This window comes from Natator depressus, chromosome 1 (assembly GCF_965152275.1).
Source record: "Natator depressus isolate rNatDep1 chromosome 1, rNatDep2.hap1, whole genome shotgun sequence".
Taxonomy (NCBI): domain Eukaryota; kingdom Metazoa; phylum Chordata; order Testudines; family Cheloniidae; genus Natator; species Natator depressus.
In genome coordinates, this window is record NC_134234.1 from 105,882,565 (window position 1) to 105,908,781 (window position 26,217).

Consider the following 26,217-nt stretch of genomic DNA (forward strand, 5'->3'; position numbering starts at 1 on the left):
CGGAGCTGCGGGCAGCTGTGCCTGCAGATGGTCAACATCAGCAAAATGTCTTGTGGCCCACCAGCAGATTGCTCTGACGGGCCATGTGCAGCCCGCAGGCTGCAGGTTGCCCAACACTGCCCTAACCTATTCTGCATGTATGTGCCATCAGAATCAGGGAGGTGTAATGGGCTCTTGTATCTGCTCCCCTCCATTCTTGCGTGCTGAGCAGATCTTGGCTCTGGAGAGAATCTGTTTGTACAGCACCTAGTACTATGGGGGCCCTGATCTATGATTGAGGCGTCTCAGGGCATGTCTGCACAGCAAAGAAAAATGCATGGCTGGCCCACGCCAGCTGAATCTTTCTCGCAAGCCTCAGGCTGTGGGGCTCTAGGATCTGGAGGGATGGGAGGGTCCCAGAGCTCAGTCTCCACCTGGAGCCAAGAAGTCTGCATAGCAATGAAACAGCCCCACAGTCCTATGAGCCTGAGTTGGCTGGCTCAAGCCAAACACGGGTTTTTCTTTGTTGTGTAGATATATCCTCAGCGCTGCCACAATACAAGTAATAATAATCTGGCAATTGTTCCTTTAATCAAGACCATGGCCACAGCAAATGATGGGTGAACTTTATCTTTCCCTTCCTGCTTTTGTATGCTCAGTTCTGCACCCTATTGAGTTTTAATGTTCTGATATGAGGATATGTAGTATGATTCAGATGAGCTACCTGTAAGAGTAAACTGAAATAATACTTTGTAACTGTAACATATAGATATTTCTTCTGTTGTAACAGGTGAAGAGTGTGTAGTTGAATAAAGCTGTTAAAGTCATATTTTGAACAATATTAAAAAAGGAGTCAGTGTTAGAAACCAATTGCCAATTGTCCCTGCTCTAGCAACCGAATTTAATTTGTCCAATTTGGGTTTCAATTACAGCATTGATTTTGTCCAGAACAGTATGAAGAGATGAATTGATGGTCAATATGTACTCCTCAATTAAAGAGAAAAGTTTTGTTGTCAGGGTGTTTGTATTATGCTAGGTTACCAAGCAGACATAATTTTGATTAGCAATCATTTGGCTCAGCTGGCTGAACTCCTGGGACTGTGAAGCAATAATTCCTGTACTGGAATATGTTTCTTTTCTTGTTCTTCCATTGACTAATTTTACTATATGTGATTTACAAGAGACAGATTAGGAAGATAAATTACAAGAAATGCCAATAATGATTATATGTAAGTGCTCTTTCCCTCTCCACATATTCAGATTGTATCAGCAACCTCAAGTCGTTTGGGATTTACAAAATGTGTTTATGATGTACCTTTACTGTTTGCATTACCATCTGATCTGAGTTTTTCTCATTGTTCTGATAAAACATTATCACTCATGAATAAACATGCAAGAGAATGTTGGAGCATAACCCAATTAAAAGGATGATTTCACATTGTATGTCAGACTTTTATATGATAAATATTTATTCTTGCTTGTTTCAGCTAAAAGGCAAAATATAGGATTACAATACTTGGTATCATTTTACTAAAAATATAAAAATCTTAGGCATGAAGTTCTCTTAAGAAGAAATTCAATTTTTCTTCTTCAAGTAGTGTCACTATTGATGCTGCACTTCCAGTGTGTGTATGCCCCATGTGCCTTTGATCAGAGATTTTCATTAGCAGTGCACATTTGCCCTGCGCATGTACCCTAGACATCCTCATGTCCCACACCAAAGCTCCACTCTCAGAACCTTCTTGACCACCTCAGACTGAGACACAGCTTAGCGTGTCCTTATGGAGTCTGCCTTGGCTTCTTTGCCTTTGGTGACTTCAGTTTGCCTTAGTTTAGTTTAAATTAGTTTCATTTTGTCAGTTAGTTAATTAATTAGTTGACTTCTTTTTGGAAGATTGTTTGTTATTTCCTCCTGCATGGGAACCCTTTCTCCCTGAGAGGGATACATCCAGTTCAGTGGGTTTTAAACTCTGCCTCATGTGCTGTGAGGCCATTCCAATCAGTGATGGACACTCCATGCACATTCACTGTTTAGCAGAGTCACGCATCCCACAGAAGTGTAATTTCTGTTTATCCCACAAGTCCAGGGCAAGACAAAACTGGGAAATTAAGCTGTGACTGTTAATGATGGAGTGCTCCCTTTGACCTGCTTTGGAATCAGGTCAAGAGAGCGCCTCCCCACTTTACATCAGTCTCTGCCACTTTTATCTCAGTTCAGCATGCCCCCTGAAAGGGAAGGCTTCAGAGGCCTCCTCTAAAGGTCCCCAGGGGGGAGCTCTAGCTCCTCTCTTAAGGAATCTACCTTGAAAAGACCTCGCTGTCCAAACAGGTCAGTAGCTTTGGGAGATTCCACTTAAAGCATGGTACAGTGGAGGCTAAGGGTTCCTCTGGTATTCAGGGGGCAAATGTTGTTCTCTAAGAGCAAATGTTGTTTTATTCAACACCTTCCTCCAGACCAAAGGGAATAGTTCCAGGCTATTATTGCAGAGGGACAGTTACTAGTGTCCTTAGAAGCTGCAGATACTGCTGCTTGTTCTATCTCCACAGCAGTGGTGGTGGATAGGGCCTCTGTCTCCATGTGTCTGGTTTCCCCATAGAAGTCCAGAATAGAATAGGATCTTCCGTTTGATGGACTGAAGTTGTTCGTGGAGAATACCGATGAATCGCTCCACACACTACAAGACTATGGAGCCACATTGCATTCATTGGGCATCTATTCAGTAGATAGCAAATGGCCAAAGATGCTGCCCAATGCACTTCTCTGGGTTTAAGAGACCTTTTGAACCTCCAAGAAAGAGGCAGAGGTTCCAGAGAAAGAGATCCAGACTTACAAGTTCCCCTGAGTGTACTCAATGGTCTTCCAGGGGGTACATCAACTCATCTAGATATTAGCCTAGTTTTACAACAGGCTACATAAAAAGCACTAGCAAAGTCAGTATAAACTAAAATTTCACACAGACAATGACTTGTTTATACTGCTCTATATGCTATATCCCGAAATGAAAGTACAACAATTATATTTAAATTGATTTATTTTATAATTATATGGTGAAAATGATAAAGTAAGCAATTTTTCACTAAAAGTGTGGCTGTGACATTTTTGTATTGTTAGGTCTGATTTTTTAAGTTTTTAAGTGAGGTGAAGCTTGAGGGAACAAAAGACAAACCAGACTCTTGAAAGGGGTACAGTAGTCTGGAAAGGTTGAGAGCCACTGCTTTAATCCATCTGACACAGCAGGCTTCTTCTTAAAAATGTCAGTTTTGACAAGATGGTCGACAGTTTGAACCCTCCCCTTTCTCTAGACAGTCAGCTACAATTATTTGCCCAGCTGCCCCTGTTTGGCAACTGTCTATCCGATTTCCAACAAGCTTGGAATGTATCATGTTGGCTGAAGTGGTGCTGCAAGCAATAACAATGGGCTCTACACCATCCACTTTTCCTTCCTTCCTCCCTCCTTTGCATCGCCCTTCCCCATTTCCTCTTCAGGGGCTCTTCTCATGAGCTCTTATTACAGTGTGGTTTACACTAGAAAATTAGGTTGGTTTAACTGTGTCGGTCAAGGGTGTGAAAAATCCACCCCCCTAAAAGACATAGTTAAGCCTACATAAGTCCCTGTGTAGACAGCACTAGGTTGACAGAAGAATTCTTTCATTGATCTAACTACTGCCTGTCAGGAAGGGGCGGACCCTTCACCGATGGGAAACCCCTCCCTCCTGGGGGGTGGGGAGGGAGTGCCACCCAGCCCTGCTCTGTCCCCAGTTCCACTGTGGCCCGACCCCAGCCATAGCTCCCCTCCTGGCCTCAGCTCCCAGCCATGGCCCCAAGCCCAGACTTAGGGCTGCCAGGTGCCTGGTTTTCAACTGGAAAGTCTGGTCGGAAAGGCAACGTGGCAGTGCCTGATCAGCACTGCTGATCAGACATTTAAAGTCTGGTTACCTGCAGTAACTGGCCTCTGCCACCGGGGGTGGGGTGGTGGAAAGAGCAACAGCTGCTGCTGCTGCTGCTGGAGCCTGGGGGAGCACTCAGGGATAGCTCCAGCAAGAAAGGTACCAGTGGCTCCTCCGTCCTGCCCCAGCACAGCTCACTCTCCCCTGCCCTGCCCCATTCACTCCCATCCTCAGAGCATGACTCCCTTTCCCCCATCCTGCCCCACTCATTCCCCCACCCCAGCTTCCGGGGGGTGGGGGCGCAGACCAGGTAAGGGAAGGGAGCTATTGAAAAAGTTTGGAGACCACTGACTAAGACAAACCGATGTCAGTTCCCCAACAGGTGAAACAGACTCGTGGAAGAATGATCACAATGCAGGTGCAGGAGTTCCCTTCCTCCAACTGGTGCCAATGGTAATTGCAGCTAGAGATGTATCTCTGTTGGGATAGAGTGTATACAGCCCATATGGTACAGGGCATATGATTGCCCCAAGAAACCACCCTCCCCATCAACCTGCTGGAGCTCAGGACAGCCAGAAATTCTTGCCTTCATTTTCTGCCTCTCATCAGAGACAAGTCTATCAAAATGACAACAACAATGTGGCCTGCATGTTTTACATTGACCAGTGGGAAAGGGTCAGATCCACTCTCCACCCACACTGAAGCAATACAGTTATGGAACTAGTAGATAAGGCATTGCATAAGATTTTTGGCATTAATCAAGGGGTTTCCCATCGGTGAAGGGTCCGCCCCTTCCTGACAGGCAGTAGTTAGATCAAGGAATTAATCTCCGTGGCAGACAAAACTTCACAGCTGATGCTCTCAGCAAGACTACAAATGGGAGTTGGACTCCCAGTTTCTTGTCGGCATATTGGAGGTTCCCAAAAGTGGACCTCTTCGCCACAGCTACAGACAAAGAGTGCTACCTGTTCTGTTCCATCGGAGGCTTCGGTCACAGCTCATTGAGGGAGGCATTCCTCCTTCCTTGGGTGGAGAAGCATTTCCTCCTACACCTCTTATTCTCCAGGTGGTGAACAAGATTAGACAGGACAAAGCCAGAGTTTCCTAATAGCCCTGACATGGTCAAGGCAGACATGGTTTCCTTACCTAGTTCACCTAGCTCTCTGTTCGGTGATAAATCTTCCAGTCATTCCTCAACTCCTCTCACAGGGCCCCAATCAACTGTTACGCCCCAATCTGAGAACGCTCCACCTCAAGGTGTGTCTCCTTAATGGTTTGTTGGGTTAGAGTCAGCTTGTTCTGCAGAGTACAGCAAATATTACTAACTAGTAGGAAAGAGTCTACCGGAAATACTTGCCTTCAGAAATGGAGAATATTTAGTCACTGGTGTCAGCTCCAGAAAGTTGTTGATTCATTTAGTTGCTTTAACAGCTTTTCATCCCACAATTTATGGGTTCTCACTGTTTGCTCATCCTACAACTGTACCATTCAAGAAAGGACTGGGAAAGCTTTTTCCACAGGTTAAAGTCCCCACTTCAGTTTGGGACCTCAGTTTAGTTCTTAAAATGTCATGACACCTCTCTTTGAACCAATGGCAACTTGTTCATTATTGAGCTTGTCGATGAAGACAGCCTTTTTAGTGGATGATATTGAGGTCTTAATTGCAGACCCTCATTTCTGCAAGGATAAGATTTCCTTATGCCCCAGATTCCTTCCTAAAGTATTCTCTGAGTTTCATCTGCATCAGACTATTTATCTACCAGTTTTATTTCCAGAACCACATTATTTAGTTTTTGAGGCTGATTTTGGCAGGAGGGTGTTAGCTTTCTACCAAGATAGGACTAAATCATTCAGAAAATCTCCTCTAGACTGTTTTGTTTGCAGACAGATCTAAAGGATCTGTTATTTCTGCCCGGAGACTGTGGAAATGGATCTCTGGATGTATTATTACTTGTTAAGGTTCTGCGTCAATTCCACCTCCTCCTGGTGTGTCAGCCCATTTTATGAGGTTGCAGTCTGCACCTATGACTGTTAATTCAAAATGTCCCAGTATCTGAGATCGGCAGAGTTGCTACATGGTCCTTGGTACATACCTTTTCTAGGGACTATGCCCTAATCAGTGACTCTAGATGGAATGCAGCAGTTGGCAATTCAGTTCTTTCCTCAGTTATGTACTCGATTCCGAAGCTCCCTTCTCCTTTCGGAGGTACTACTCAGGAGAAGACAAAGAGGTTACTCACCCTGTACAGTAACTGTGGTTCTTTGAGATGTGTCCCTATGGGTGCTCCACTACCCTCCCTCCTTCCTCTCTGTTTTGTATTTTGCTTATGAGACTTGGCGGTGGAGAAGGAAATGAGGCAGTTTGCCTGCACAGCCCTATATAACCTCAGTGTGGGACACAAGGATGTCTAGGACCTACTCATGGGCTGAATGGGCACTGCTAATGAAAATCCCTCTCAAAGTTGTGTGGGACACACATGCACCTGAAGTAGGGCACTCACATCTCGAAGAACCAGTTACTGTACAGGATGAGTACTCTCTTCATCTAAGGGCTTGTGTCCTGTAATGGTATAGTTAAAGCAGCAAACCTTCCTTCCCCAGAGTGGATGGAATTATACCAATTTAAAAGTGTGTAAATTGGTATGGCTTATTCTAGTTCAGGAAATGAAATAAGCTTTACCAGCATAAGGCACCTTTATACTGATATAACTGCATCCACCAGTATAACAGTATTGGTAAAAACCCATACCCCCTAACTAATGTAGTTACACTGGTATAACTTTTCTAGCATAGACGAGGCCTAACACTCACACTGACTAGATGATAGATAAATACTCTGAAGTCAGGAAGTGGTTCTTAGAGAAATGTTAACTTAGTCATATTGCACATACTGTATGCTTTCTGGCATATATTTTACAGCATAAATATTAAGCACAATAATGAACACATTTTTAAATCAACACAAGAATACAAAATACAACAGCTGTAATTTGGTTGAGACAACATTGCAATGGGAAGCTTTTTTCTTTTTTCTTTAGTTTCCTGGTGGAGCATTTAAATTTGTAATTTAAACGCTCAAACATTACATTGATATGACAGTTTGTATTTTAATTTCTCTGGCATTTAAAAAAGAAAAAAATGGAAATTAAGGCTTGAAGGCTTTTCTGGTGAAGACTTTTAAACTCTTTAAACTTAAATTTATTGGGATTGTGGAGTTTACAAATTCTACTTGATTTTGCAAGTTTGGAAGAACCAAAATTTGATCAGGCAATGAGGATGATCAAATTGTACAGGCAAGAAATACTCTCCAACAGAGGTTATAAGATATGAGAGTCTGTTTCTGCATTTAGATCTGTGTTTAAAGAAACTTTTCTACCTGGACAACTTTCTACCTAGTTAATAGCTATGCTAACTTAGACACTCACTGTGAAACCACTATTATATCTTTGTCTGTCAGCCTCCAAAACATCCTTCGACATACAATCTTTTCAGTTTAAAAATGCTAGAAATTGGTAACTCAGGTGATATTTTGCAGACCATTTTAAAAATAAAAACCAACAAATTAATCTAATATACAGATGGCTCATGTAGTTAAAAATTAAGATGACTATTGTTTGTATAGCTCACTAGAATTTTTCCAGTAATGTGTGCCAATAACAGTAGCCCTACCTAGTTCAAGTAGATTACCCTTGATAACTGACCTTTGTGTCCAGTATGCATCTTCACTTTTGCCTCAAGCCACATAACTCCCTTTGTGGTTAATTATCTGGTAGCAGAGCACAGCATTCTGAAGATGATTGCTCATGCTTAACCACACACCTGTATTAACATGAGATCTTCTTTCTACTGTGCTATAATTGGATTTTCAATTTCACTGTTTTTAACATAGGATTTTGCCTTGTGACTAACTTGCAATTAATTTTTATAGATGTATTTTACTAAAAGTCACTGTTTGGTGGAAAGATCATATTTCTAGCTAAGTTGCCTATCTCTTTTAATGTTCACAGTATCTTTCTGAACCTAAATCAAAGAGATTTGTTTGTATGATATATTATCCTGTCTTTCCTTGGTTGGAATTCATGACACGTTATTGTTGAAATACAAGTTATATACTAGTACTTTTATTATCTAGAGGCTTTTTAAAGTCTCTTAAATACAAATAGTTTGTGTGGCATGCAGGCATAAATCAATATATTTTACACAGCTTTTGTTTAAGAACCTAGCCTGTGGTTTACTTACTACTCATATGTACTGAATTATCAAAGTATGTCGTTAACGTTAAAAATGTACTGTAATGAACCCTCCACAATTTATTGTGGTATTTTCTTTTTAAACTCAAAATATACCTAATTCGTCATGAAAGGAGTGGAGGGAAGTTTTTCACTTTGCTGCCTGAAGGTGTCTGCTATAGCCAGCTTCTATCTGCAACCCCTAAATCAGTTTCTTTTCATCTCTCTGCCTTGAAGAGCTTACACTCTAATTTTAAACATGATGCTACAAGTGCACATGCTGTGTCTGGGGATGGTTGGGTGTGCTACAAATGGTTGGGATGGGATGAGTAAGTAGGAAGGTTACAGCAGAAAGATCCTGGAGCTGTGAACACTTACAAAGGGAATACCGTATTAATATTAATAACTTGCAAAGAGCAAATATTAAGATTTTAATGATGATCACCATATTTGAGCACAACTTCTAATCAGAATATACTGGGAGCACTTGTAAAATTAGGAAAACATTCATATTATTAAACCAAGCGGTTTTGTTTTGTTTGTTTTTTCCTAATAAACACCAGAAAATTAGTTTGAAAATGCCTGCAGTCATGTGGCTCAAACTTTCCATTAAAAGTTTCGCTTTTGTGCTGAAACTAAGTATTAAAAATTCCAACCCAAAAGGTCCAGAAAAGTTTCATTAAAAGGGAAGTTGGCATAAAATGTAATAATATTTTAAAATTAGGTTTTGATATTACTAATCCCACCATTCCTTTAAAAAATGTGTGAGACCATCAGCACTAGGAGCATTGCTTTCTGAAAAATAAAAGCTCTTTCAAAATATGGCCTCTGGAAAATATTTAACAAGATTATACTTTGAATTAGAGCTGTCTTGGAGTAAAATATACTGTGTCATTTGTGTTGGTGAGCACTGAAGTTATTTGTTACTATAAACATGGCACTTTTATTATTTACTAACGTTTTAATATCACATTACTGCTAAAAATGGTCCTGATTCAGGAAAGCTATTAGTACATGCTTAAGTGCACCGCTATTCAAGACTGCACTTAAGCACCTGTCTAAAGTTAAGCAGGTGCTTAAGTGCAGTCCTGAATAATAATTGGGGCCACTATTAGGGTTGGGAGTCAAACTTCATTCCTTTCTTCTTGGGTAGCCAGGACACAGTCTCCAGGTGAAATTCTGGCCGTGATACAGTTAATGGCAAAACTCCCATTGAATTCAGTGGGTCAGGATTTTATTCTCCGTGTAGTTTTCCTTCCTCTGTGTTACCTCCACCTTCACTGTGGTTAGTCAAAGGAGACATATCCAGGAAACAGGGGAAACTGGGTTCAGTAGCTCCTCTGCTGGATCTTACTGTGGTGGCATTTTTCAAACTCACCTGTATTCCAAGGTGTCTGCTGGTGTTTAGTGTCCTGGGTGCATGACGTATCTGAAATCATGTCCAGTCTTGTTTTTTTTAGAAGTGTGGTGTGCTCTGGAGTGTAAATATGGGGGGGGGGGACTCCAAGCCCCAGAGATAGGAATAGAGCTTCAGCTCATACAGCGGAGTGTTTATACGTTGGCAGTCATTTTAGGTATCAGATATTTTCTTTTTTTCACGTTAAATATTATTATATTACTAATTCTGAAACAGTATATATAGATTTTAAAACAAATTAAATATAGCTTATTTGCTTATCAAAAAACAATACATTTTTTATTTTATTTAATGCAATGACAGTATCTGTGTATCAAATTGTTTTAAAATATATTATTTTTCAGAATACTATTGTGGAGGTTAATCATACATTTAAATTCAGCTTTCAGATTGCTTATTGATTTGCCAACCTAGCACCATCAAATACAACCTCATGCATATTCTATTTGGGTTGCTTAGCTTTTTTCTGAAGCAGACTTGCATAAAAGTGAATTTTAAATCAAAGTGCTTTGCCAAGACCAATGTATCTTTGGCATAGACCAGTGAACAGTCTGCAGTTCTCATCCAATTTATGTATCTTTTTGGATCAGGAACAACTGTCTCGGACCTGAATTATATTTTCACATTCATACCTCTCAGTCTTGGCAATCTTCTGTTTGTCAGGCATCTTCAAAAGGAGTCTAATTGCTTTATTGATTCTCTCTGTAGCAATCCCCTGGCTTTGCCGATTGCCAAACAAGACAGTTTGCTGGAGAAAGACACCATGTTCAAAGATGCAACAAAAGGCTTATGTAAGCAGCAGTCTCAAGACACCGCATCTGACAATGTCACAGTGACTGACACAACCAAACTTGAACAGGTATATGTCAAGTTTCTTAAATGTCTTGGATCTGGAAATTTAAAATGGATGAAAAAGAAAACACAGGAATGTAATCAATTTCATGCTATAAATTTGGCTACAGTCATTTTCCAATAATAATTCTCAAAATTATTACACCCGAATGTCTTGGGATCAGGCTACCTGAAAGACCCCCTCTCTTGCTGCCTTCCATGGACATAGTTGTGATCAGCAGATGCATCTGGTTCTGAAATTTTAAATAATTGGTCAGGCACTCAAAACCTTGGGGCCTTTGCATGGTACCAAAGTGCAAATAATAATAGAAAAATAAAGAAACTATGATTTTGTCCTGCTCTCTCTTGCTATAATTATATAGACAGTGCTTTATTAACACATAAACTATGCAGTCCCTTTACTTAAGAGTTCACAGTTTAACATCCCATAACGAGGTTTCACCCAGCTCATAACAATATTGTGAAAATCTGTGTAATCAAGTATTAGTGTTTATATGACTGTAGCTAGTTTTACTTCCTTTATTAATACAATGATGGGTGCCCTTGACATACTTGAGAGACAGAGATAGTTTGTTCAGAATCTCTTGTACATTTTCTGTACATTCCAAACTATTTGTTGCTGATAATGTCTCCATGATATCATCATGGATCACAAGCAACTTTAAAGAAGGCTATGTGTTTATGAAGCAGTTCTGACTTCTATAATGTAGTCAGCACTAATCCTTCTCAATAACATAATTTTTATTGTTGTGCAAGTTGAGAACTGAAATTTCTGTTGAATGCAGTTGCTTTTAAGGAATCTTGGCAAAATGTTTCCGTAACAGACAGAATGCTTTACGTTAAAAATAAAAGCTTTGAACATAGGACTTTAAATGTTATACATCTAACAAGGATTCAGTGTAATTTATCCGTAATGTTTGTATCCTAACCTATATTGGAAGTAATCATATTCTGTTTAATTTTTCATTACGATATGCAGAGTCATTACTCAGGTTTTATCTTCATATATTATTAAATGGACCAGCATGATATTTCACATGGTGCATGTCAAGGATATCATACATTTATAGGCAATATGGCATGAAGATTAGGCCTTCCTCAGGGGATCTGAGAGAAGATTTTAAACATATTAGGCTTGGAACATACATATTTAATATTGAAAGATACAACACTATTTTTGGTTTTGAAATCAAAAAATTACAATAGCTCAGATTTACACACAAGCACAAAATGTTAATATAGAAAATAACAAAATACCATATCCAATAAAATAAAATTCATATGTCATGAAATCTAAGAAAATGGGGGTCAGATGAGCAACTGGGGGCTCTTGATTCTTTTTTTGTTTGTTTCTAGCTGAAATATGGTTTTTGATCTCAACTAATTTCCTGAACCCAATATTCCAGATCAAGAAGGCAATATGAATAATCACCATAGTTGCATAGTTGGCAATTTCTGTTCTTATCAGTTGAGGGGGAGATTTTTCGCAGTACACAATTGAGATCTCTGGCATGAAATGGAGTTGTGTGTTACATTCCACAAGCAAAACTGCTTAGTCTTTTGGTTTGATTAAGCCATTTCTTTTGAAAACAGACTTGTCATAGAACTGTTGTGCCACATATTGTTGGCCACATAATGTGGTGTGGACTTCTAATGTACAATATTCAGTGGTTTCTTCTTTATTGCAGTAATGTTAGATAAAACATGCAGGGGAAAGTAGTGATTGGAAGAATATTGTGCATGGAAAATAGAATGCATACTGCCTTATTAATATACAAATAAATAAAATGACTTCTGGTGATATAGTGAGAATTACTAAAGTTTTGTTATTAAGCCATCTAAACAGATTGGGAACAATTATATATTCCCAAACACACACACAGACACACTGTCAAATGAGTAAATAGAAAACTTCATTGTTAATATTAAAAATAAGATAGCATTTAGCTTCTAATATATCTATGGCTGAGAATGTTCAGTGATGGTTCAGATTATCAGTTTTGACCTGCTGTCTCCATAGTTTAGGGTATTGAGAACAGTAATAAAATATATATTATAAGATCACTTTGTCAGTCAGACACAGGAGGAAAGAAGGAAAAAGTAGAATAAAGGCATCTGTATGCTCAGAAAAAGGAGGTGAACAGAACAAAATTGGAAATCCCCTGGAAGTGTTTAACCCCCAATCAATTCATCTGTGAACTTAATGCATGTGGAATTTCGTATATGTATGTCTCTTTTTTACTGCTTGAGTTTAAATGTAGCTTTTATGGCATTTCTTTGCTTCATAGGCCAACGTCATCAAATTCTTCTCCGTGACCTTGGCTGGATGGCATATCCTGGGGATGTTCATCCTTTTTTCCCCCTCACACAGTTTTGATTACTTCTGAAAACAGTGCACAGTGAGATGCATATGTAGCTTATACATGTCCATGATAGTGTATTATGGCATAAAAGTGTTATCAGCATGAATTTGGGATGGCTACATTACTTATGCGTGGCATCCCAAATGAGAGCAAATACCATAACATCATATTATTCTGTATTGGTGCAAAACCTACCTTGACATCCTTTGGATCAGGAATTGACCCTCTATGCCACACATTAACATAAAACTATCTTAAACATTTTTATTCAGTGTTTCTGTTTTTTATTCCTCGACCTGTAAAACCAGACCTCCTACCCCATGCCTCCTTGGGAGAGAAAAGTTATGATAAACACATTTTAGAAACCTTTTAGGATAGCCTAATAGCTTTTCTACCCATAAAAAAGCCAACTCAAAAAAATTAATCACAATTAAAAAAATTAATTGTGATTAATCACACTTTTAATCACACTGTTAAACAATAGAATACCAATTGAAATTTATTAAATATTTTAGATGTTTTTCTACATTTTCAAATATACTGATTTCAGTTACAATACAGAATACAAAGTGTACAGTGCTCAATTTATATTATTTTTATTACAAATAGTTGCACTGTAAAAATGATAAACAAAAGAAATATTATTTTTCAGTTCACCTCATACAAGTACTGTAGTGCTATCTTTATTGTGAAAGTGCAATTTACAAATATAGATTTTTTTTGTTACATAACTACACTCCAAAACAAAACAATGTAAAACTTTAGAACCTACAAGTTCACTCAGTCTTACTTCTTATTCAGCCAATCGCTAAGGCAAACAAGTTTCTTTGCATTTACAGGAGATAATGCTTCCAGCTTCTTATTTACAATGTCACCAGAACATGAGAACAGGCATTCATGTGGCAGTTTTGTAGCCAGCATTGCAAGGTATTTACGTGCCAGTTATGCTAAATATTCATATGTCTCTTCATGCTTTGGCCGGTATTCCAGAGGACATGCTTCCATGCTGATGACGCTCGTTAAAAAAATGTGTTAATTAAATTTATGACTGAACTCCTTGGGGGAGAATTGTATGTCTCCTCCTCTGTTTTACTTGCATTCTGCCATATATTTCATGTTATAGCAGTCTCGGATGGTTACCCAGCACGTATTGTTCATTTTAGGAACACCTTCACCGCGGATTTGACAAAATGCAAAGAAGGTATCTGTTGGAGTATGTAAGGGTTAAGTAAAGACCTGGGTAACTGCTACCATGGTAGTAAGGAGTGAGGCACAGGCAAGCACTGTTTCTTCCCTTGATAGATAAAGTTGCCATCCTTTTCCCTTCCCTTCGGCTTGTTAAGGATTGATAAGCATCGTAGCTGCATAAGAAATATGGTTGTATGAAGGATACCCTTTGTGTGAAGAAATGTTATCTGGTCCCCTCCCTTCCTCTCCCAGCTACATAAATGAGCTCGGGGTCATGGCCCCTTGCTCCTACAATTACTGCAAAGGAATGAATCTTCAAGGTAAAAATGTCTAAAATATGCTTAATGCTGTAAACATTAAATGGGCTGATATAATTATATTCAGTAATTAGCTATTAATATTCATTATATGGACGGTCATATTATCAAATAAGGGTTTTGGGGGTGTTGGAGTAAATGTGTGTATTTACATATTAACTTAGATAAAAAAGTCTTAAAAGAGCAACACTGTGATGTGGAAACTACAGAACCTGAACCACCAAAAAAGAAAAACAACCTTCTGCTGGTGGTGTCTGACGCAGATGATGAAAATGAACATGTGTCTGTCCACATTTCTTTGGATTATTATCGAGAAAAACCTCTCTTCAGCATGGACACATGTCCTCTGGAATGGTGTTTGAAGCATGAAGGGACATATGAATCTTTAGCACATCTGGCACATAAATATCTTGTGATGTCGGCTACAACATTGTCACACGAACATCTGTTCTCACTTTCAGGTGACACTGTAAACAAGAAGCAGGCAGCATTAGCTCCTTCAAATGTAAACAAACTTGTTTGTCTGAGCAATTGGCGGAATAAGAAGTAGGATTGAGTGGACACATAGGCTCTAAAGTTTTCCACTGTTTTATTTTTCAGTGCAGTTATTTTTTATACATAATTCTACATTTGTAAGTTCAACTTTCATGATAAAGAGAATGCATTACAGTACTTTATGAGGTGAATTAAAAAATACTATTTCTTTTGTTTATTACAGTTCAATTATTTGTAATAAAAATAAATATAAAGTGAGCACTGTACACTTTGTATTCTGTGTTGTAATTAAAATCAATATATTTGAAAATGTAGAAAACATCCACAAATATTTAAATAAATGGTATTCTATTATTGTTTAACATCACGATTAATTGTGCAATTAATAGTTTTAATCACATGATTAATCGCGATTAATTTTTTTAATCACTTGGCAGCCCTGTTTCTGATATGAATAAGATTATAGGTATCTATTGAAAAGTTCTACAGTGAAAGCAGAAATGAGGAAGCATAATTTAAAAAATAAATTGGACAGTACTGAATTCTCATCATTGTGAAAAAATAAACTCGATCCTGACATAGAATCTCAAAATCATGATATAAAAATATAAGAACTCGAAAAATTATATCAAACTCTTACACTGGAATCTGATCTCCACAATTATAAGCGAAAAGGATAACCTCTCTGTGGGTCTGAGAGCGCATGACTACAAACTTTCTTAATGACAGGTTTCAGAGTTAGTCTCCCCGTCAGAGCCTTTCATTGTCATGCATAGCTACATAGTTCCATAGTGTGGATGCAGCCTACTTTTCATTGCTGTGTGTGGCTACTCTTACCCTATATGCCGTCACAAGAGGTGTGTGGTGTAGATGAAACCTATGAGTAGAGATTTTCTTTGATCAGTATTTATTGCCTGTTACTAATACTGATCAAAAAAAAAAAAGGGACACAGTGAAAAAATGTCTCTTTTCTTATCAAATGATGTTGAAATTTGGAATCTTACGTCACATACAATTTTATTTTGAAGAATGGAGGGAAAATGATGAGGAGTCAGAGTGAGACTAGTCTTAAAGTGGTTGCTAACATGCTGCTGTATGCTGCCCAAAGTGTGATAGAGTGAGCAGAGCCAAAGCTTTGTCCCCTTCCCACATGTCACTCTACAGAGCCAGTTTGGTGTGCAGGGAATTAAGTGGCACTCTTGAGGCCAGCTATAAATTATTCCACTTGTCACCCCATCTCACCCTAGGGGAGCAAAGCAGGGGAAGAACTGTGAATCTCTGAATCATAAACCGTTCCAGGGCTACTCATGGGGGGGTGCATCTTATGCATTGCCCCTTACACAGAGCTATTCCCAAAGGCACAGTTTAGCCCAAAGACAATATATTCATTATTGGGGTGGCATTTTGTTATAAGTTCTGCTCAGAAGTGACCCTGAAAATATGCATGTTGGTTCATTCTATAAAAGTCATGATAGTCATTATGTAGCACATATGCAGCTAAATGCATATGAATACTTTCATTTGTGAGTTCTGTAATGTAAGCAGTTTAATTTTAGGAAATGATAAAAAATTAATTTGAAATGAAATTATCCCCAATACCTATTTCCTTTTGGCCTTTAATACTTCCTAATTAACATTTCTAGGATTTTTTTTTTTGCTTTGAATTGTGGTTTCTGTCAAGTGTATGATTTAAATTGGTGGCTCATTCATTACAAATAGAGCTGGACTTTAATGAAGATAATAATAGGATTGGTTGTGGAATTGACAAGGAACTGAATAGAGCAGTTCACTCTGAGCCATTTGTATGTACTGTGTGTGATTGTGCTGTACGATATCTAAAGGCATAACAAGTTTGAAAAATAGGAAAAATTGTCGTAAGAGGTATGCCCTGATTCAAGCAAGCAGTAACAACAATGCATAAAGAAGAAAATAGAAAAAGAGTTTTGTTATTAAATCCAGACTTAGAGAACTGTCACTTCTTTTTGTGCTCATGTCCTGAGAGCTGTCATTCTTGACACAAATCTGGAGCCTGTGAGAATCTTTTGGGTGAACTGAAGTGTAAAGAGCTACATAGTTGATATTCTACAATTCTGAAATTGGTTGTGATGCTAGAGAAGGGCTATATGTTTGTAAGTTCAGTTGTTTTATACTAACAGATGTATAGTTGGTAAACTATTTAAGACCCAGCAGGATTTGGTGGTTCTGTCTAACACCACAATGGCTCGTGTGGTTTTTTTGCTTGGCATAAAGATGAAGGCTGAGTGCCTTCAAACACTCTTTTTGTGCGTATCTTGGGTATCTTAAATCTAGTGCTCCTATTTATTGTTTGATTGATTGATTGATAAAAATATATACGTTCTGTTATTTCCAAGGGTTCACATCTGGGGAAAGACATATAGCATCAAATGCTGTTCATCTTGTTTACTCAACAACACAGCGGGTAGCCTCAGTGTCTGATTATCTCTGCCTTAAAATGACAATTATAATGCTTTTTGTATATATATGTATAATCACAGTACCTTTTGGTCAATGATCTGCAAGCACTTTACAAAGGTCCCATTTAGTTCCTTTTCACAGATGAAGAGACTGAGGCACATACAAGTTAACTGATTTACGCAGTCACACACTGAATCAGTGATAAATTTAGGAAAACAACCCAGAATGCTGGACTCCCAGGGCCAGACACTGCACCTATTAAAGTAATTGGCAAAACTGCCATTGACTTCAAGCTTGGACCCTCAGTGTTTCTGCACTGATCACATTGGTCAATTACTGATGAAATAACATTGTGAATGCCATTTTCTTTTTGTTAAAATGTGGATTTGCCAGTTGTTCACTTCAAACACACTTCTTCTAGGTGACTATTATCTATTTTTATATGTTCTTCTGGCATCTAGAAACATTAAACTTGTCAGCTGATATTAACAATGATACAACCTGCACTGTGAGCATAGTAGAATTCACTGCACAATGAATCAATCTTTATTGTATTTTATAGCAGTTCGCTTATAGTTGATTTATTGTACTTTTATAACATATAAGCAATTTTCTTTTTGGTAACAGAATTTGTTTCTATAATATTTAGATTGTAAGCTCTTTAGGCCTCTTATCTCCTTCTGTGTTTGGAAAGCACCAAGCACATTTTGGGTGCTACTGTGATATAAATAATAATAAAACATTATGACTCATACATTAGATGCTGACCACCTTCCACTCCTACTGACAATTTAACTCCCGTCTCTCACTGAGTTTCCTCTGTTATGTTCTGTGCAGCTGAATTTCAAAAGCGTATTAAGTTCCATATGCTGAGAAGGATGAAGCTACAGTAATATGGGAGCTCTGTTTGGTGGCAGCCGATATGTGATTTACAAGTGCATTAACTATTCAACTCTCTATCATCTTCACCAGAAATAGTTAATGAAGAGGGCAGGAGTGTTCTACTTGAACTTGGAGTCTTGTCAGGTTTAGGAATTGCAAATAGCATACATGTACATTTCCATATACTTAAGTCCCCATTAAACCCATACAGAATATATGCCTTAAAATTGATAATCTTTCTAATTTACTTCTATTGCTTAAAATAAAGGATTAAGAGTTATTTGAGATGTATAGACAACTTTTTGGTTTCCTAATGCACAATAAATATTTATATCAATTGTAGTGTTTGTCACTTGTAATTGAAACTAGGGCATTACACTGCAGGGTGAGCAGCTATGAATTTAGATTATTTTAATGTATGATTTGTATTTTCCAGGTCAAGTTAATGCCTCCAGCACCAAATGATGACCTGGCTACTCTGAGTGAGCTAACAGACAGCAGCCTGCTCTATGAGATTCAGAAACGTTTCAGTAACAATCAGATATATGTGAGTGGCTTTGAAACTGCTTACTGCAGCATTTTTATTCAGTTACCGACAGTCAACTTCAGTCATGAGCAATTAAAGAAAATAGGATAGGACTATTAATAATTCCAGCTAAGCAGAATTACTAGACACTAAGCTGGCAAGTATTGCTGACTAATATTAAGATGAATGAAGGAGTATGTGTGTGTTAAATTTACAACTACTCAAATTTAATTGGAAAGTCTGAAATTAGAAAGAAAAAAAAAAAGCTATAGCGAGTATGCACAGGTGAGCCTATATGTATATTTACCAGAAAATATGTGTGGGTAAAATGTGATAGGGGCATGTGAACTCTTTCCTCTTAAACTATCAAGAGATTTCTGTCTTTAACTTTATGTAATCATAATTTTCATGCAGGCTTCTGATTACAATAGCCGGAATGGAATAGAGATTTGGATAACAAATTCAGAAATCAGTATACAGCATTTGATTCCCTGTTACTTTTTCCTACACTTTACATGAATAATTCTCTTGATATTGTTATGTTAATGATTTAGACACAGTAAAATAATTACAAGATGATTTACATGCAACAGATTTTTCTGTTCTTGCCATGTTAAACAGAGGGAGAATCCAGTCAGCCATAGATTATTTCAAAAGTAAAACCTGCATATGCATATTTCTGGCATCCCTGTTCATAACTACTTACCCTTTTCTAGCTTATTGAACAGCTGATTAGGTAATTTGCATGTAAATTTGAATGTGTGAATCTGCTTTAATCTAATGAATTGACAGAGTGTGGTTAGACCAGAGAAATGCAGAGATCCAGAATGTCACAAACAACAAGATACTGTAAATACACCTGAAATTAAATACAGAAGTTACATTTGTAGGTACTATGATATTGGTTGGTAGTAACAATGCTGTTCAGATGCTGAGATTATATCTATGCTTTTGGCTTTTTTGGTTTATATGTATCCTCCTTTTTAACTCATTTTCAGAGGTATTGAGCATGCACACATCTGACTCAAGTCAATGGGAGCTACAGATGCTCAGCATCTATGAAAATCAGGGCCAAGTGTAGGTTTACTCTTAAAGTAGTTCACCTGATTTCTCATTCTCAGGATTGACCCTGGGGTTCTAAGGCTTATTTATCCTTCTGGTCTAATTAAATATTTTGGTTTTGTTCAAGAGCACAATAGTGATCTTGAAGCCATTGATCAGTGCTGTTCTGGTTAAAAGCAGCCATTTGTGCAATGTGTGGCGATCACCATCAGAACTGAAAAACCTCTCATCCATTATTTACCTGGGCTCCATTATCTCAGAAGGGAAAAAGACCCTGGAGGCCATTTCCAAACCCAGATCCTCCTCACCACAGCACACATGCTGCCATGCTCACTGAAGCTGTTGCAGAGAGGCATAAACCACATCTTCCCTATCCAACAGGGGATCTAAGTGGGGCTTCATTCTGAGGGCAGGTGATTTTATTGTATCTCCTCTCCATAAGGATGTCCTGTTAGTGGAGAGAGGTGGGGCAGGTGGGCAGATGGGTAGATTTGATTTTATTGTTGCAACACAGAAGTCCCATCTGTGAATGGCTGCTAAAGGGATACGCTAAATCAGCATAGTCTCAGGTCACAGGTCAGTGCTGCCTAGTTTTGTGTTTCATAGACACCTTATACACTCCCGTGCAGAACACTGGGTGAATGTAGCTGCTTTGTAAGGAATATTGGAAAAGGAATAACCGATACCTTTATGTTACTGGAAATATGGTGCCTTGATAAGCCTAAACTATTTATGTAAATAGATTTTTAGAATGAGCTAATGATAAGTGAATGAACAATTAAACAGAACTTTAATACAATGAAAGTTTCAAATCACTAATACTATTATATTTTTGAATGGCATTAAAATAATTTTGGACTACTAGTGGTTGCTGGTTTTCTAATGACAATGGGCTGGATCCTGGGCTTCAGTCAAGGAAAATGGCAAAGCTTGTATGAGGAGACAGAGAATGGATGCAAAGGCATCTTTAACCGTCCCCCGTCCCTGCCATGTGCTCTCCTGATCCTGGGACTGACTGGGTGCAGAGCTGTTCTTTGGCATACATTAGAATAGCCTTCAGGGTTCACAGTCTGTGCCAACAGCCCCAAGTGGCCCTTTTGGCATATGGAAATCAGCTGGTGGTTAGAGAACCCAGGCCTCACCCTCTTACAGTTGGCAGCTAGTAAAGAGGTGGTGTAGGACTCACTATAGCATCAGAGAATCACCCTGTGTGGGGGGAATCCTGCAGTGATTGGTTAAGAAACTGCCTTCCCTGGCTTTATGGCAGTTTTCCACAAAGGAAGTGATAGAGTGGCTCCAGGGGCCTGGACCTAGTGATTTGACATAATATTTTTGCGTTTGGGCATCTAAATATTATAAAAAGCAAATGGCAGACTGTGTTGTGACAGATAATTGTTTGGTCCTTTCCACCGGGAGACAACACAAAACACATTGAGACAGTGGAGGAAAATTCTCTCTCAGGCCATTGCGTGTTTCCTTTGTCTTTTTTTATTAGATTTTTTTTCATAGAATCATGGAATATCAGGGTTGGAAGGGACCTCAGGAGGTCATCTAGTCCAACCCCCTGCTCAAAGCAGGACCAATCCCCAACTAAATCATCCCAGCCAAGGCTTTGTCAAGCCTGACCTTAAAAACTTCTAAGGAAGGAGATTCCACCACCTCCCTAGGTAACGCATTCCAGTGTTTCACCACCCTCCTAATGAAAAAGTTTTTCCTAATATCCAACCTAAACCTCTCCCACTGCAACTTGAGACCATTACTCCTCATTCTGTCATCTGCTACCACTGAGAACAGTCTAGATCCATCCTCTTTGGAACCCCCTTTCAGGTAGTTGAAAGCAGCTATCAAATCCCCCCTCATTCTTCTCTTCCTCAGACTAAACAATCCCAGTTTCCTCAGCCTCTCCTCATAAGTCATGTGTTCCAGTCCCCTAATCATTCTTATTGCCCTCCGCTGGACGTTTTCCGATTTTTCCACATCCTTCTTGTAGTGTGGTGGATGAGATGAGGCCTCCAGATGAGGCCTCACCAATGTCGAATAGAGGGGAACGATCACGTCCCTCGATCTGCTGGCAATGCCCCTACTTATACAGCCCAAAATGCCATTGGCCTTCTTGACAACAAGGGCACACTGCTGACTCATATCCAGCTTCTCATCCACTGTAACCCCTAGGTCCTTTTCTGCAGAACTGCTGCCGAGCCATTCGGTCCCTAGTCTGTAGCGGTGCATTGGATTCTTCCGTCCTAAGTGCAGGACTCTGAACTTGTCCTTGTTGAACCTCATCAGATTTCTTTTGGCCCAATCCTCTAATTTGTCTAGGGCCCTCTGTATCCTATCCCTACCCTCCAGCATATCTACCTCTCCTCCCAGTTTAGTGTCATCTGCAAACTTGCTGAGGGTGCAATCCACACCATCCTCCAGATCATTTATGAAGATATTGAACAAAACCGGCCCTAGGACCGATCCTTGGGGCACTCCACTTGATACCGGCTGCCAACTAGACATGGAGCCATTGATCACTACTCGTTGAGCCCGACAATCTAGCCAACTTTCTATCCACCTTATAGTCCATTCATCCAGCCCATACTTCTTTAACTTGCTGGCAAGAATACTGTGGGAGACTGTGTTCAAAAGCTTTGCTAAAATCAAGGAACAACACGTCCACTGCTTTCCCCTCATCCACAGAGCCAGTTATCTCATCATAGAAGGCAATTAGATTAGTCAGGCATGACTTGCCCTGGTGAGTCCATGCTGACTGTTCCTGATCACTTTCCTCTCGTGTAAGTGCTTCAGAATTGATTCCTTGAGGACCTGCTCCATGATTTTTCCAGGGACTGAGGTGAGGCTGACTGGCCTGTAGTTCCCAGGATCCTCCTTCTTCCCTTTTTTAAAGATGGGCACTACATTAGCCTTTTTTCAGTCGTCCGGGACTTCCCCCGATCGCCATGAGTTTTCAGAGATAATGACCAATGGCTCTGCAATCACATCCACATTTGTTTTGTTTTGTTTTGGTAGCAGTGTGTCTGACGCATTTTTCTTTAAATAAGTCAGTGTTTGTGGGCAGAATCTTTTAAAAGCACAATAATAACTGAATTATTTGATTAAGAATATCTTGAAAAACACTTTTTGATGTTCTAATACAATGTAAAGCCAACAACAGAAGTTCACATTATTTTTAGTATGTGAAAAAAAATTACTAAACTCTACTTTTCCTCAACAACTACAGCTATTATTTCAGTCATTATCAGTTTGACAAAGCACCTCATGGTATTAGAATTTTATGAATTAATTAGAAAAGCACTTGGCACCAAACAATTATTCAGTGTTTATTTGTATTTTTCTATAGAGTATAGTGTTAAAATAATCAGGGCCAATATGTGTTTCAGTTGGCTTGCTCTTATGTTCTTTTGTTATTATTCTTTATAGAAACTACACTTCAACTGTCCCCATGTATGAACAAGGTTAAAAACTAAATACCATTGTAGGAATCAATGGTCCCAGATTCTGTTATGGGCAATCTTTGGTGGGTGAAAAACTGGGGTGGAGGTGGGTGGGAAAGGTGGTTTAAAGTCATCTTTAAATATCCTGGTTCCTGAGGCCATCCCGTCACTGGTGTGCTTTCTGGTACAAGCTAGAGAAGCCTTGCACTGGCTGCTTGTGGCCCCAAAGAGCTGATATGGCAATCCAGTAAATAGACAACCTGGCCATGCCTCCTGTGTCAGGAACTTGGAGATGTGTGGAGACATTAGCTATAGTCCATTGGTAGCTGAATAAGGAGTAAGACAAAAAGCAGTCAGGATATACTGGAGACTGCAGCCCAGTGGATTCATGTAGTGTGTGTTCTAATATTGCGGGTGAAATCCGGGCCCCATTGTAGACAACTGGAATTTTATCATTGACTTCAGGGGAGTCAATATTTTGATTTTTATTTATATGTATCTAGGTTGTCATAATTATGTTGATTACTGTCGTTTATCCCAGTAACAACTTTTTTAATACCCATTCAATTTATCTAACTCTGCTAGCACTACTAGCATGGTCTATCCCATAAAAAGGTGATGGAAGAATTGGGTTGTGTAATAGGAACTTCACTCATTTTTGCTAAGTTTAACAAATGGTGAATCACAGATTCATTTAACAAATAATCTTACAATAATATATGCAATGCAATTCCTTTGTTAATCATTTTACTTTATGAAGCACTTAGTATTAATTACACTTTTTATAATAATGCAATCTGAATTGTAAATTTGGATCTTAGTTTTTCAGAGCAAGAATTTAAAAGCTTCTGAATTGTGGAACTATGAACTCGCGATTCGTCTGTTGATTACTGGATTTCAGATGCTTTTGTGAAAAATCTTTTCTGGAGGGGAATCATTAACTTCCTGAAAGATCCAATTTATCACTTAATAAACAAATTATATTTTTTTTCCAGACCTACGTTGGAGATATACTGTTGCTGGTTAATCCATTTAAAGAACTTCCAATTTATTCCACTATGGTAGGTATTTTCTTCTAAAAATGTTATGATGTAGATCTATTTCAGTGGATCCCAAAGCACTAAAAGTAAAAAAAATAAGCAATACCTCTGTTCTTTTCATATTAGGAACATCTCATTTGAATTTTGCATTAGTAGCAATACCTTTAATTTTGCCTAAGGTGCACAGTGTCTTGTTCATATCTTTATGAATGTCTCCTTCAGGCCATAAACATTTTTATTTTGTTTTATTATGTTGCCTGTTACTTATCTTCTCCTTGAGTGCTACTAGTGTGAAACAGAAATCTTGCTAGAGGTGACAACAAGCAGAACAATATTTCATTCATGGATTATTTGGGTACCAACAAAAAAAAGAAAAAAGGTACCTAAAAGTGATAGTTCAACTGGGCCTGGGCAAAGCTCTCTTTCACTAATCTTACTTGATGAAATCCAATCCACTTATAGATAAGGTGTCTGTCATTTCAGTATCAAAACATTGTTACTCTTGCAATGTAGGCATAACATACATTTACATTATGTTTTACATGTCATGTTTCAGTCTAACCCTGTCATTTTAGATGCAGTGTCAGTGTGAAGCATTAAATATTGCCTATTAATTATTAATTATTATTATTATTATTATTATGTTTTATTTCTGTTATATTGAGATGGGGGCCCTTGTGCTAAGCACTGTACAAACATGTAGTAATTTTGCTTGAAAGACTTACAGAGAGTTTGTAGTATTCAGAATCACCATTAGCAGACTGTAGGTTGTGAGTGTTTAAAATGTCACATGTATGACCTAATAGTAAACTGGGGGAAACAAATGGTGTAAAGTACATGTGGCAGGGCCAGCAGATTAAAATTGGGTCCTTAAATTGGAAATCACCCACCTGATCTGAATATGGAATTCCTCAAGCCCTTTCCTCTTGGAGTAGGACTGGACAACCTTAAGGTAGTACAGGGGCACAAAATCCACTAAAACCCTTTGGTGAGCCACACACTGTTTTTAGAGGCTACCCCTATTGCATAGCTCAGAAATGTTTGCAACAATACAGCATGTTAACGAACAGGTATTAACAGTGTAAAACTGAAGTCTCCGCATGTGCTACATTTTCCAGTTTCCTTGTCAATGGGGGTCCTGCCTTATACATGAGTTGCATTCCAAGAGGCACATGCATGTGCAAGGGGTTCTCTTCCCCTCACTTTGCATTGCTGCATATGGCCTTACTGTGCTGCCATCTCTCCTAGAGTGACCCTGAAAGATGAAGAGGTAGAGGAGGCAGAACGAGGAGATGGCAGGGGTTCTGGGAAGCAGGAAGCCGGGTCCAAGACCTCTCCCCTCCCACTGGAGACACCGGAACTCTGAATTTGTAGTAGCATCTATGGCCGGAGGGGGAGGGGAGGCAGGCCTGGGCATTAGTTACGTATTGAGTTTGTACACCAGGCCTCTGCTTCTGCCTCTTCTCCCAAAACCTGCGAAGTGCACTGCTGGAATTGTGGGGTATGGCAAAAGGTAAAGGGTTAGCCTGTCTATTTTAGCACATAACCCTTTGATCTCCTATGAGCTTGCCCACTGGAATTACTTCCACTTCTTACAAAGTAAACTATCTGCAGGTCATTGTATATTATGCAGGTTGTCATAAATATAAAGGGAAGGGTAAACCCCTTTAAAATCCCTCCTGGCCAGAGGAAATCTCCTCTCACCTGTAAAGGGTTAAGAAGCTAAAGGTAACCTCGCTGGCACCTGACCAAAATGACCAATGAGGAGACAAGATACTTTCAAAAGCTGGTAGGAGGGAGAGAAACAAAGGGTATGTGTGTCTGTCTACATTTTGTCTTTGCCGGGGATAGACCAGGAATGAAGCCTTAGAACTTTTAGTAAGTAATCTAGCTAGGTATGTGTTAGATTATGATTTCTTTAAATGGCTGAGAAAAGAATTGTGCTGAATAGAATAACTATTTCTGTCTGTGTATCTTTTTTTAACTTAAGGTTTTGCCTAGAGGGGTTCTCTATGTTTTGAATCTAATTACCCTGTAAGGTATTTACCATCCTGATTTTACAGGGGGGATTTCTTATTTCTAATTCTATTTTTATTAAAAGTC

General features: G+C 38.8%; 1 protein-coding gene across 4 annotated transcripts in view; it reads left to right on the forward strand.

Annotated features, from left to right (window-relative positions):
• MYO16 (myosin XVI) overlaps positions 1-26,217 on the forward strand; it is a 576,974-nt gene that overhangs the window by 291,696 nt on the left and 259,061 nt on the right. For all 4 annotated transcript variants that reach the window (XM_074963511.1, XM_074963520.1, XM_074963529.1 and 1 more), the window contains exons 10-12: positions 10,222-10,372; positions 18,483-18,593; positions 24,070-24,135. In XM_074963511.1, coding sequence (XP_074819612.1) covers positions 10,222-10,372; positions 18,483-18,593; positions 24,070-24,135 — 328 coding nt within the window. The remainder of the gene's footprint in view (positions 1-10,221; positions 10,373-18,482; positions 18,594-24,069; positions 24,136-26,217) is intronic.